At 42.8% G+C, this 13613-nt stretch overlaps 1 protein-coding gene across 3 annotated transcripts in view; it reads right to left on the bottom strand.

The window, feature by feature from the left end:
* Positions 1-11353, bottom strand: part of LOC119657262 (CREB-binding protein) — a 40351-nt gene extending 28998 nt beyond the window's left edge. For 2 of the 3 annotated variants that reach the window (XM_038064091.1, XM_038064093.1), the window contains exons 1-3: positions 10926-11353; positions 8137-9541; positions 7751-7977 (exon numbers count right to left, since the gene is read on the bottom strand). In XM_038064091.1, coding sequence (XP_037920019.1) covers positions 7751-7977; positions 8137-8206 — 297 coding nt within the window. In that variant the 5' untranslated portion in view covers positions 8207-9541; positions 10926-11353. The remainder of the gene's footprint in view (positions 1-7750; positions 7978-8136; positions 9542-10925) is intronic. The other variant, XM_038064092.1, reaches the window with a different exon arrangement.
* Between the last annotated feature and the right edge of the window lie 2260 nt (positions 11354-13613).

The following is a 13613-nucleotide window of genomic DNA, read 5'->3' as shown; positions in this document are numbered from 1 at the left end:
TACAGTTTGACTTACTTACTTACTCACGCACTTTAGAATTCACGCCAAAACTAATATCTTGATGTTTCGGAAAGTACTAATCGAAACCTTTCATTTGATACCCTACACGACTGTATCCGGTTGAATAATTTTTTAAATCCCCGGTTTGCATGTATGGAGAGCCCCCCTTTAAACTCCACCTTAATTTATGTCACTCGCTGTATGCATGGGATTTCATAGTTCCCATCTGTCCACCAAATTTCATTCGGATCGGTTCAGTTTTGGAGAAACGTGCGTGTGAAAGACAGACAGACAGTGAATTTGTTTTACACAAAACCTTAAAAACGATGAATGCGTTAAATTAAGCCAACAAAACTGTATTTTTTGCTTTTGGGAATCAAATACTTAACTGATCGATGAATCATCTGAACATTTGCCCCAAACAAGTAACGGGCATTCCACGTTGCAAATCGTTATTTCATATCCCATTGCCAAAGTAGACGTTGCACAGGGAGATTTTTTAGCGGCGGAGAACATTAAATTGACATTGTTTTCTGTAACCGACAGTTTTTAGCCGTTTTAAGGGTAGTGCGGCTTGTCAATTTATTATGAATAGACTTACATTGGAACAACGATTGCAAATGGTTTTCTTTATTTTGAAAAACATCGTTCAATCCAAGAAATTCATCAGATATTACATGTATTTTATGGTGCTCATAACCGTCCCTCCAAGCAATTAATTCGAGAAACTATGGATCGCTTTCGCAATAAATTTGCTCTAAACAATAATATGCATCCCGTAAAACGTTGTACACTGCGCATACAACAAACGATTAATGGTGTACAGCGTAGTGTTGATGATGATTCAAATGTGCCAATTCCTCAACGTGTCAATAACGGAGCTTGTGTCCATCCACTTTATGCAAAATTTTGCGTAAAGATCTTGGTTGGTTGGTTGGAACTAAAGACCCATGATCATCATTCATATCGCACATTTTGTGAATGAACCGAAGAAAACATTATTATTGATCTCCAATTTCATTTGAAAACTTTGTTTAGTGATGAAGCACATTTTAGGTTAAATTGCTACATCAGTGAACAGAATTACCACATTTAAAGCGATGATAATCCACAAGAAATTGTCATTACACCATTATATCCAGAAAAAGATGCATTTTATGGGCCGGTGGAACCATTGTATTCAAACAATAATTATGGTCAGGACGACGCAAGATGGTGCTGCCTGTCCCAATTAGAAGACACATGTTAGCAACAAGTGGTTTCATCAAGACATGCCACACAGCGCGCAATATAATTAATTTATTGAATGAAAATTTGACGAACGACTAATTCCGCGAAATGAACCTGTTAACTGACTTGAATCTTTTACATTATTTTGGAAGCCAACATTCGGCGCAATATTAACGAAATATAGCATGATTTAATGCGGAAAAATGTGAAAATTGGATTTTCATTTTACACCATGCAAACGGCAGTCGCAGCGGCCACGTGTCCGAAAGTATATTCAAACATTAATGATAGAACATTATCTGTCAAATAAGGACAATTTTATCATCATCATCAACGGTATCCGATCTAGAGCTGCCTTAATAAGGAATTCTAGACATCCCGGCTTTGCTCCGAGGCCCACCAATTCTATATCCCAAAAAGCTGTCTGGCGTCGTGACCTACGCCATCGCTTCATCTCAGGCAGGTCTGCCTCGTCTTCTTTTTCTATCATAGATATTGCCCTTATAGACTCTTCGGGTGGAATCATACTCATCCATACAAATTAACTAACCCACCCACAGCAACGTATTGAGTCGGATTTTATCTACAACCTGGCGGTCATGGTATCGCTCATAGATTTCTCCGTTATGTAGGCTACGGAATCGTCCATCCTCATGTAGGGGGCCAAAAATTCTTCGGAGGATTCTTCTCTCGAATACGGCCAAAAGTTGGCAATTTTTTTGCCAAGAACCGAGGTTTCCGAGGAATACATGAGAACTGGCAAGATCATTGTGTGTATAATAAGAGCTTTGACCCTTTAGTGAGACGTTTCGAGCGTGCGCGGATTACAGGTCGTAGCTGTTATCAGTTGTGATTTTCGACAATAGGAGAAATTATCAACGGTCTCAAAGTTGTAGTCTCCTATCTTTATTCTTCCTGTTTGACCAGTGCGGTTTGATGTTGGAATATAAGGTGTACAAGTTTGCTTCCGCAGTTTTCCAACAAATGGCCTCAGCGGCAAAACGTCATACAGTAAGCTTTGGGATATGTCAACATAATCCTATGGAGACAGTCGATTTGTATCTGCATCATAAAGTCATTTTCAATTGAAAATGTCAGTTTAGCCAAGTTCTCAAACCCTCAAATGTTATGGAGAGATCACTGTTAATGAAAGAACGCATCACGACTGAATTCAACGCTACAAGAACATTGATTTTGACAGGAGGAAGGAAGAGAGAAGGTCGTCGAAGATGTAGAATTGGAGGAATTACTTGACCCAAACTCGTGTCAAGAGCAGGACCAAGAACAATTCGCACAACAAAGGCACAGCAGATAGAGATAAAGATTTCAAAAACGCAGAATTGGAAGATTATTTTGATCAAAACTCGTGTCAAGAACAACGACAATTCGCACGATCCAACTTACCAATAATACTAATCTTGAGTATTTCCTAATACTAATATTTCTGACTAATTTCATACAAATTGGCCGGTAGCCAAAGCTATTAAATTCCTTCATCGAGATTCTACTATTTTCAATTTCTATTCTATTTGCAATTTGATACGCAATTCATGAATAAGCGATATCCGCCCCAGAACTTGAGCATGCCGAAATGGCACTACAAATATTAAGAGCTGAAAATGGACTTCCAAATGCGACTCCCGGCCGTTTTGAAATTTCAACGATTGATATTGAATTGGGTTTTCACAGAAAAGTTCTTTAAAAAGCCTTTCACTTTGTCAGCCGAATTTTAAAATCAATAAATACGTCATAATGCTACTTATCAAAGATCTTTACTTTTTTCACTGCTTCTAACAAAGCCATTCTTTTTCTTTTGCATTTGAATACAAACCAATTCATTATCTAAACCGTCTTCTTCCTTTCTCCTATGGCGCAACAGGTAAATTGGCCCTTGGCCTACAGAAGGCATTTCGATCCTTCCACCGGGGTCTCCAGTTTGCAAATTTCAGCGATTTTCCACTGGCATCACACTGCGAACCTTTCCATTGGCTGCGTGGCTTTCACACTAGTCAGCTCCCTTTTTGACTGTACCTTCGAATGCCCTTTTTGATATTCGCTCGTTGGCTTCTCATTGTATATGAACAACTCCCTACAATCAACGCAGTTTTATAGCAATTAATTTTGCTGGGAAATCACTAAGGCTTTAAGACGTATCACTGAATCGATTTCTCCAATCAGCTCCATCCGAAGTAATCGATCTCTAACGCCTGCCTTACAAGTCCACGACTAAGAGACAGACGGTAATACAGGTCCTACAATTGGTTTGTAAATCCCGAACTATTTACTCCTGTGTCCTTTCTTGTTTCTAATTATCTCTAGGACTACTACTTAAGGATATGTTCGCCATCATCCGCCGCTAAATTTTGTTCTTTCCGCTATCATCTTTCGCTATGTTTGCCCATGGGCAGATGACATAGTCCGCATTTCTTACATTGAAGTTCACCATTGTCAATTTTTGTCATATTTGAGCTTATCTTTCCGTTTATATCATGAGTTTCCATTCCGTTTTTTTTTTAACTTATTCTTAGGCAGATTCTCGTGCTACTTCATTTAGGCTAGATTAGCTTGAGCACTCAGGCATTATATTAGAATTATGAATTATTCAACCCGTTTGCGATGTTTGCAAGCTTTTGTGATTCTGAAAACATCTCCCAAAGACAGAGCATGTAGATTCTTCCTCGAAGAAAACCTTTCCGTGGTATCTTCGTGTAAGGCCTGATGCAGCCAGGCAGCTACATATGAAATGCGGGTGTCTCCTCCTCTTTCTCATATCGGCTATTAGCTGCAACCAATACCCCGACTTTTTCTATGCGGAGAAATGTCCCACAGAAAGGCCCTAATTAAGGCCCCTGCATGCTAATTTATGAATGTGAAGCAGTCCACCTTGTAATATTGTTAGCAGACAAAGTCCGAAATCGGAATATTACAATGGAGTTTAAAAATGGATTGAAAGAGCAGGACGAGTGAGACGAATGGTGCCAACGAATAAAATACCAATATCAGAAAGTCGCTGTTCCATCTAATGCTATGAAGAAGTTGCCAACATTGATTGCGCGGCCGCTATGACTATGATTCAATTCGCAAACTGGACCAATACGTTTTCACTTTTTTTCTTTTTCCAGGCTCTTGTCCTTCCCGTGTACATTTGTATAATTTGCCTTACAGAACATTCTTTACTTTTCAAATCACGTGCCCATCAAACTTGAATTTCATATTTCGCTGGTACTGATTGAATATATCGCACCAATTTGGCTCTGCCATGACATCCGTTCTCCACAGAATTTCTGACTTTTGCATATTATTATGCGAAATTCCAGTAGCCAAAAGTATACCAACGCATGCGTCTAACTTGGGACTTGGTTTATTTTTTATCAGGAAAATACCAAGGGAAGAGGAAAAATTTCCTAAATGTATCGGTCAATGGTCAAAACATTAGAAAAAGCCGAAATTTCAAGTGCTTAGCTCAAGTCGAAAAGCGGAAGTTGGGCGTTTTAGGTATGATTTTTTTTTGGGATTTTATGTAAAACTATTTGTGTGCTAAATTTTAGCACATTTATACTGAATATATCAGATTATTCCCTTTATTGTGATAATGTGATCAAACTTGACAATATAATGTTGTACATTAGCCTGTATCGCTGCAAAATTTTACAATTCTAGCATGGACTTAAGGGGGGTTTCATGTCATATTCTTTTATTAGTTTTATTTGAGCAGATATTAGAATTTTTTCAATTTTTTAGCTGAGTAGTTTCTGAGAATGTCGTATTAATTAAAATAACCTATTTCTCAGCACCTGACATATATATTCGGTTGGCCAATACACTGGTGGCGTTTTGTTTTAATTTATTTTAAAACAATTTTTTTTCGGGAAAATGTTTATAATTATTCTGCTCTACAACTTTGCTAATTGTTTTTTAAGCAAATTTTTTTTTCGTCATTTTTTATTCTAAGGAATAGTATATTCAGAGGCGGTAGAAATCTACATCTTCGACGTCTGCTGTTATTCGCTTTTCATCGAGGTCAAAAACCTGCTGCGGCTGGTCGAAACATTTGCGACATTTGCGGAGATAGTATTATATGCGAGTCATCAGCATGAAGATGCATGGAATTTGCCCCGATACGATAGGCTTCCCTTTTTGCTCAAAACTGGTAAGTCCATCTCCCTTTCCCTATCTCTTATTTTCAATAAAAACCTCGTCTTGCCCTTGAAAATGTGCAATGTAAAACCACCCGTTCCCTCTTCTTTAACAACAGCTTCCCTCGTGTGGACTACCCCTCCCGCCTCCGCTTTCTGAACCTTCCCTTCCTACCTATCCTCCTATCTGGGTCTATGCACATTTTTTTAAACTTTCCTCGGGTCTGATGGACTGCTTCGTCACTAACGATATCACCTGCCGTTCTGCGTCTTATAACACACGCAACGCAGACATTTTCAACGTGTCCTTCACAGAGCTCGAAGTCTACTTTCATTCCCCGAATTCCTAGGCTTTGCCGAAATTACAACGCACAATAGTTTGGCCATTTTAACTTCTCTACTATCAGTAGTTTTAAGCATAAAATAAGATTATTGCTTTCTCCTCCTCCCGAGGACAATAAGTAATTGGAGTTTACTCTGTTTGTTGTCCGTTAAATTAAATAAACATTTCTAGTACTGAATCGTGACGGTGGATAAGAAATGGTGCCTATACGTCAATATGAGATAAAAAGAAAAATGGTTGGCCACAGGATAAACGCCGAAGACGATAGTCAAAAAAAAACAAGTTGGGAAACCGGAAGCTAGACGCTTCAGGTATGAAAGGTTTTGTGTATTTCTTTTATAAAGAGATTTGAGTGTGCATTTGCCCCATTAGCATGTAGCACGTGAACTATGCATATATTATCTGAAAATAGCTACTTTCAAGTGATATTGACATTCATAGTCTTGAATTTGCAGAGGAGCGACAGTTTTGACCTAGTATAACTTTGTTAGTAATAGTGCAATTTTCACCAAATTTGGCATGATTATGCTCTATACTGTAGCCTACATTGCTGCAAAATTTTGTGATTCTGGGGTGAACTTAAGGGGGTTTTCCTGTCAATTACTAAAAATTATAGTAATATATTATTATTAACTTTATTTGAAAAGGTATCGATATGGAGGGTATTTCGGAGCTTAGGCACCATATAGTGGTAGCCCCCTGATTTTTTTCAGGTTTTTCGGTTTGGTAGTTCCTGAGAATGGGTTCGTTAAAAAAATGACCACTTTCAACCCCCCGCACTCCCTACCTTTTCAACAGAAGTCAAAACTACGACCGGCTTCGTAAAGTACTAACCGAGACCTTTAATTTGATACCCCACATGACTACATTTGATGAAAAAAAAATTTACACACCTCTTTTGCATGTATGGGGAGCCCCCCTTAAATTCGTCGTAAAAGAATGTAACTCACTACATGCGTGAGCGTTCACAGTTCCCACCTTTCTACCAAATTTGGTGTCAATCGCTACAACCGTCTCCGAGCAAAATGCGTGTGACGGACAGACAGTAAACCGATTTTAATAAGGTTTTGTGTTTACACTAAATATCGTCATCATTTTTCCGGGGGATCGGCTCAGTCCGTCAAACATTATTATGTCTGTAATATCAAAAGACTCTTGACCATTTTCCAACCACTTTTTCGGTCATTACGACACAATCTTCTTCTTCGTATTCAATAGCGGGGTCGGCTCGTCTGGATCGCATCACTTTTCTCGGCCATAGGCCATAGGCATGATCTAGGCGGATTCAAGAAAGAACCATCCAAATAATCAAACCATCGTTGTTTCGGTCGACCATTTAGTCATTTCCCATCAACTTCGGCCCTCAAACCAACCTTAGTGAGTGAGATCTCATCAGTGGGAACTACATATCCATACCATGGAAAACGCGCCTCTTAAAATTTTTCAATGATAGGTAAAATCCCATATCAATTGCTGATGTCCTCATTTTGAATATGATCATGGCAATTACGCAACTGATCCAACGGAACATCTTCGTTTCAAATACCGCGGGGCACTGTTCATTCCCTTTGATAATCGACTAACATTCAGAACCAAAGAAGGCGTATGATCACCACGGAGTATGTATTCTCAAAGACAAATCTGGAAACCAAATCAGCAGACATCAAATCACCTGATGACTTTCAGATGGACGCATGACTACACAATTGGCTGCCTTTCCATGCACCTATTGTATCAAGCCTACAGGCATAGTTAGCCGCTTTCCGTTCCACTCTCTATTAAAGGAGAGGTAGATTTCGGCTAGCTTCGTGCCGCAGACGACGTAGTTCTCATCCCCTCAACGCTGCCTTATTTAAGTCGAGGAAACCCCCGAATTGTCTAATCTGTCTGATAGCGATCCTTCTAAAATTGACTCTCCCACTTAATGCCTAATCATTATTTTAACCGAGTACTTTTAGATCAGGATTTTTAAAGGAATTTATCGAAAGATAACACATGAAATTACCCCTCAACGAATTTGTATAAAAAGAATCACACTCACCTGTTGTTGCTGCTGCTGTAGAAGATGATGCATTTGCTGCTGTTGCATTTGTCGTAATGCAACATTCGGTACCCCAGTATCTTCCCCATTTAGTTGCGGCCCTCCTGGGCCTTGTCCCGGCTTATTTCCGACTGGTGCGTCGGTTTGGTAGACCAGCTCGTCCGGTAGGTTCTCCTCCAACCCGAGAATATCGTAGTTGGATAGGCCATCTGAAACGAGATAGGCACCTAGTTGTGGAGATTAGGGAATTCAAAAGAAGCGTTCAAAACGTGCATGACCAATTTTTTGATGAGTCGAATGAATATTTGCCCGAATTCAATCTTTTCTTTAATTTGGAGATGATTTCGCAATGTAGAATTGTTAAATAGTAAAGAGAGGCCAATTACCTTGATCGCCAACCCCCGTCTGCTGATACTTCATTCGCTTCTGAGGCGGCTCGTCCAGATGATCCGCCATCCTGACAACTTCTTGCTACTCCTCTTGACGTCCAATGTTTTCCACTCACTTTTCGTCTCTTCGTCTCGAATTTAAGTTCAGTTTGTTATGTGGATTGATTGCGATTCACATTTGATCGCGGTTCAATTATGTCCTTTTCTAGTTTGCACTCAGATACTCCCGCGTTAATAGGTCGAGCCGTGTTTTCTGATATTTCAATGTTTTACTCAAAGAATTGATTAGTTCAGGATCCTTGCCCTTCCGAAAAATGGAAATATTTTGGATTTCGCGAAAAAAAAACAAAAGCTGCGTTCAGGCTGTCGCGAACGACATTTGATGCACAAAAACCAACTCGAATAAACATCAAAATCGAATTCGCAAGGCAAAAGCTGGAGACGCTATGTTCCGAGTTTATCCCGGATCGCTAGCGGGAGATGGACTGAATGTTACTTGGCCGGCTGTGTCCTTCACAACGGCCGGTATGCGGTGCGGTGGCGTGATTCGTTCAAGTTCGCACGGACTGGCAGAGTTCGTCGGCGATGGGCTCTCAGCTGAGCAGTGGTGGCCGTCCTGTACAGGAATTTCTTTCGAGTTCTCAAGACTTTCAAAGATATGCAGCGTGGCGACGAATGCATCTTGAACTGCCAATCCATCGGCCGGGAATCCTCGGAGCGAGCTGCACACACGCACGGCTTCCTCGCGACGTTGTTGACGTTGTCAGTCACTCGCGGGGCGCGACGTAACGCGAGCCACACACGTTCACAAGGATCGTCGCCGGGCAGCCGCAAAATGCGGCACCAACCTTTCGCGAACACAATGCACTAAGAGTTCCATTTATTTTGCGGCCCGACAGAATATTCACCTTAAAATTAGACGATTCCTAGCCAACTGATTCCTACAAGTTCAGTCTTTAGTCTGTGTTTTCGGGGGCACTGGGGAAGCTGTCCTTAGCGTACATAGAGTCTTCACTTGCTGCAAATCACATCATTCCCTCGTGTCTACGGGCGGGAGGATCACCTTAATCAGGCGCACTAGACCGCATGCTTCCCGTACGTAGGGCAGAGCACTCACGTCTGGTTACAAACATTCACACTTCACTTGGCCGCGACACGTAGGCGAGTCCGTTTATAATCGTTCATTTCCACCACCTTCCCGGGCATGTAAGTCTCACTTCACAAGTCACTTTTCAACACGAACACAAATAGTCAGTCCTCCAGGGTCGAATTAGATCCGGAACACCAATGGGAACCCAAACGATTCTTTGGGGACTCGACCGGGAGCTGATAATTCCGAGGAGTTCCTGTAACCCTCGCTTGACTGCTGCTGTCAGGCGTGCTGCAAATCGCCGCTGTTTTTCTGTCAAAAGGAAATCAAAAATCTTAGCAAGCTGGAATGGGCACAGGCCACTGTCGGCCTGGCGAAAACAAAGTTTTGTTTTCGTCAGACGCCAGAGCGCTGGCGATCAGTCAGAACATGTCGGCAAGCAACTTGCGCCGTATTTTGTGCTGCGTTTCGTGCGATGTGAAAGCTGCGCGCGGAGCAGGCTGAGCCCGAGCGGCGAGCACTTTGTTTTCCACATTTGTGCGCGTTCCCGCAAGATGTCAACGAAGTGCTCGACTTCAAAACATTTTTCGATTGCATGAAACCTTTCCGGGCCTGACAAATGCTAAACAATTTCGCGAACTACCCCAGAGCACACGAGGAACGTCAACATCTCGGCAGCAATGAGAAGACACCCAAAACCGAGCGGTGGCCTAGAAAACAATCTTCGAAAATTCGCTCGTCGCATCTGATCTCCATTACGTGAGCCAAGAGCGCGACCCGTGCGTTCGCGGAGAAGATTCAGGGCTAGAGCGGTGGCACGGAACCGCCGAGTTCAATGCAATAGGAAACCTCGAGGACACCTTGGGTGCGAACGCGAATTTTCCGAGTCGGAATGGCACTTGGAGCGCCGAAATTCGCGGAATTGCAGGAATCTGCGGAGCTTTCGGGACCGAGTCGCTGCCGCGCCAGCCGTCAAAACTGCCGTCCGTCCGTCAAGCGAGCGGCCCGAAACTCTGAAGAAAGTTTTCATCGCTGCCCCGTGCGTTGCTTTTGTCTCGGCGGCGAGAAGCGCCAAATTGCGCCCGAACCCGACTTGAGGAAAATACACAATTCCGCCTCGCATTATTTACGGACATGGCAGGAGCTGTGCGGGTCGGACCTGGCCCATGCCGTCCGGCCCGGCCATCTCCGGCAGACCCACGGCAAAATGGAAGGAAATCCACTGGCCGACTGACCGCGGCCGCCACTTATCGAACTTGCATGCTCACAATGAACTCGGGAGGCAAATGCAGACCGCACGACTTCTGCTTGGCCGTCGCCTGCTCGAGCGCACGACACTTGCGACGACGGCGCGCACGGCACAGTGAATTTCGGCACCAACATAAAAATAAAAGTTCGGCCGCCAGACGGCCAGAAGCTGCGGCCAATTTTCTCGGCGGCTGGCTGGCGTTTATTTCGCCCTAGCCATGGCCGCGGCCGTTCCTACGCCGATTTTCTTTCATTCCCGCTGATTTCTGCCATTGCTGCCGCGAACCAACCGACCCGAGTCCGCACTCCGACTCTGGCTCTGCGACTCGGTCCGTGGCCGTAGCTGCTCTAAATGCTGCCTCTGACTCGACTCCTCCGCGACGACGAAACACAGCACAAAACGTCTTTTTATTATTTTTCTTCACAGCGAAAAGTTTTCACATCTCACCATTTTCCACGCGAATCTTTTCGCCAAAAACACATTTCCGCACCACTCACGCACTATTTCCTTACGAATTAGGTATAAAATATCGACGATAAAATTGGAATTTTTTTGTAGATTTGCAGCCGAAAATTCACAACTCGCCCGAGACTCGAGATTTATCAAAATGGCGGCCGCTGTGTTGATGTGAAAAACTTTTTCTACGATTGTCATAAAGGAAAATGTCCGCGGCAATTTTTAAGTGGCGACGCCTGTGATTGGTCGATTTCGTGCACGTGACCTAAACGAAGAGATGCGATTGGTCCAGGCGGTCGGTTCTTACGCAAGACAAGAGATGGCAGCACGTGCGTTTAGTACAGGCGAGTTATGAGATGCCACATGGAAACGTGAAAAGAGCATGTGCTAAAAATGTTTCAGTGAGGGGAAGTGATGGTTGGCGCGTGAAAATACAAAAAGTTTGAAAAGAAAAATTGTTTAAACAAATTTCAGTCGACATAAACGTATCCAGCGAAACATAAATATCTACAAATATGTTGATGACTCCAGAGTAATCGAAATGAACTGTTATCCAATGACCTGTTCGCATTTTGATTTTAAAAATGGCATAATCGTCACTTCTCAGAAGAACTCTCTTCGGAGTTGTGTACATCTTACTGGATAAAAACCCTTCTTCAGAGATTAAACATCGCGGGGAATTAAAAAAGGCAGGCGAAACTCTTCTGAAGTTTAGTTACAATGATCATGAGAACAAAACCCTTAACTTCTATCCGGAAAATTGGGCTCCTCCCGCTTGTGTTCCCTTGGGTACATATAAAACCAAGCTAGGAAACGGAAATCTTTAGGCTTCAGAAATAATAGGTTTTGTCGTAAGTGAAGCATGGAGCGACTTTGTCAATGCTTTAAATTTGATGAAAAAGAACCATGCGTATGCTGTTTTTGGGTACAAAAAAACTGAACGAAGCACACAAGAACATACAGTATACAATGGGAAAAGATATTCCGGGAAGATGAAAAGATCGAATATAAAATCTTCAGAAAATCGGCAAGTGCCTAATGAACAATTTCATACATTTTAAGAAAAGATTTCTACCAGAAAATGGCAACATACAATGCCATGGCCTACAGAATGGCGAAAACCTCCTCCAAGTCGAAAACATTTTATTGCATAATCTGAAAGTGCATCATAACAAGAATATTTTCATAACGATTGGAGCATTAGGTTCGCATTATTTTCAGCGTAGTTGTGTATAGACTTTCGAACCTGCATCGCCTTACGTAACGCTTGTGGTCGCAGCCACAAGAGAAGCTGGAGTGGCTTGTAGGGAGCATCAAATTGATTTTAAGAGTCTCTAGAAGGGATTATTATTATTATTCTGTTAAGGGAAAATCGCACCGCGTCCTTAAAGAACTATTGTGCCCCTTTTACTGGATATAGTGTACCTGTTGATCATAGTATCTCAAGCAGGCCTAAAACCGTCAGGAACTTTAGTATGTTCGCTACTTCCAGATCTTTCAGCTTTGCATCTGGTATTAAGTGTTCTTCCAGATGCCTCGACCTACTATAGTATAGAGGTTTCGTCATACTCCTCACAAAACCTGCAGGCACTGTCCGTAGATATCCCTAACTTCCCTAGGTGATAGTTCAGCCGATAATGACCAGTGAGAATTCCCACTATGATTCGGAGGGTCTTTTTGGTGAGGTTTAAGCAATCCCTTGTGCGCATGGGTTCGTATCCCCCAATAACACCCTGGACTGCTCCATCCCTGGTAGACCCGCCCAGTATAGTTCTCTCTACCGTTCCTCTTCATTTCTTAGATTCATGGCCATGAAACCATTTCTGATTCCACAGAAGGGTTCTGGCCCGTGTAAAGGCGTCCCTGCTCCCTTCTTGACTAGTTCTTCCGCTGCCTCGTTGCCTTCCAACTCAGCATGGCCTGGAACCCAAAGTATCCAGACCTTGTTGGACGAACCGAGTGTATTCAATCTCTCAAGGCATTCCCACACCAGTTAAGAGTTAACCTGGTTGGACCTAAGTGCCCTGGTCGCTGCTTGGCAATCGGTGAGAATAGCTATGTTTTGCCCCCTGTAGTTCCTTTGCAGATTAAACGAGGCACATTTGTCTATGGCGTATATTTCCGCCTGGAATATGCTAGTGTACCTGCCCATTGGCTCAAAGTACATTTTCCTTGGACCAATGACACCGGCATCCGCTCCTTCTGCTGTGAGGGATCCGTCTGTGTACCAAGTAATCATCTCCCAGTTTGCCTTGCTACTCCAACGTGTTTCAAACTTCTTATCGAAATGAAACCTCGTTATCGTGTTATCCCTTGGTATCAGTAATTCGGGATACCGCCTAGAAAGAATATCAATCTTCCTTCGATTTAGGCAGCTCCCCGCCTCACTCATACTACCGGCCATCCTGAATATTGCCCTCCTTGCCTGCATCTGTATGTGCAAATGAAGAGGGGTTAATCACAGAAGGACCTCCAGGGCCTTTGGAGCTTATCTAAATCCCTGGCTTGTGTGCTGAGTTTGGTTCTTTCTGCCCAGATTACCGATCCACAGGTAATCATTGGCCCTACTATTGCAGTCCATATCCAAAGTAGTATCTTCGGGCTGCAACCCCATTTTTTCCTGCTGTGGACCTGCAAGTAATCAGAGCCCTCGTGGCTATCCGACATGTGTCTTCCAGA

This window comes from Hermetia illucens, chromosome 5 (assembly GCF_905115235.1).
Source record: "Hermetia illucens chromosome 5, iHerIll2.2.curated.20191125, whole genome shotgun sequence".
NCBI lineage: Eukaryota > Metazoa > Arthropoda > Insecta > Diptera > Stratiomyidae > Hermetia > Hermetia illucens.
The sequence above is the reverse complement of the archived record's forward strand: the minus strand, read 5'-3'. Positions and strand labels throughout refer to the sequence as shown.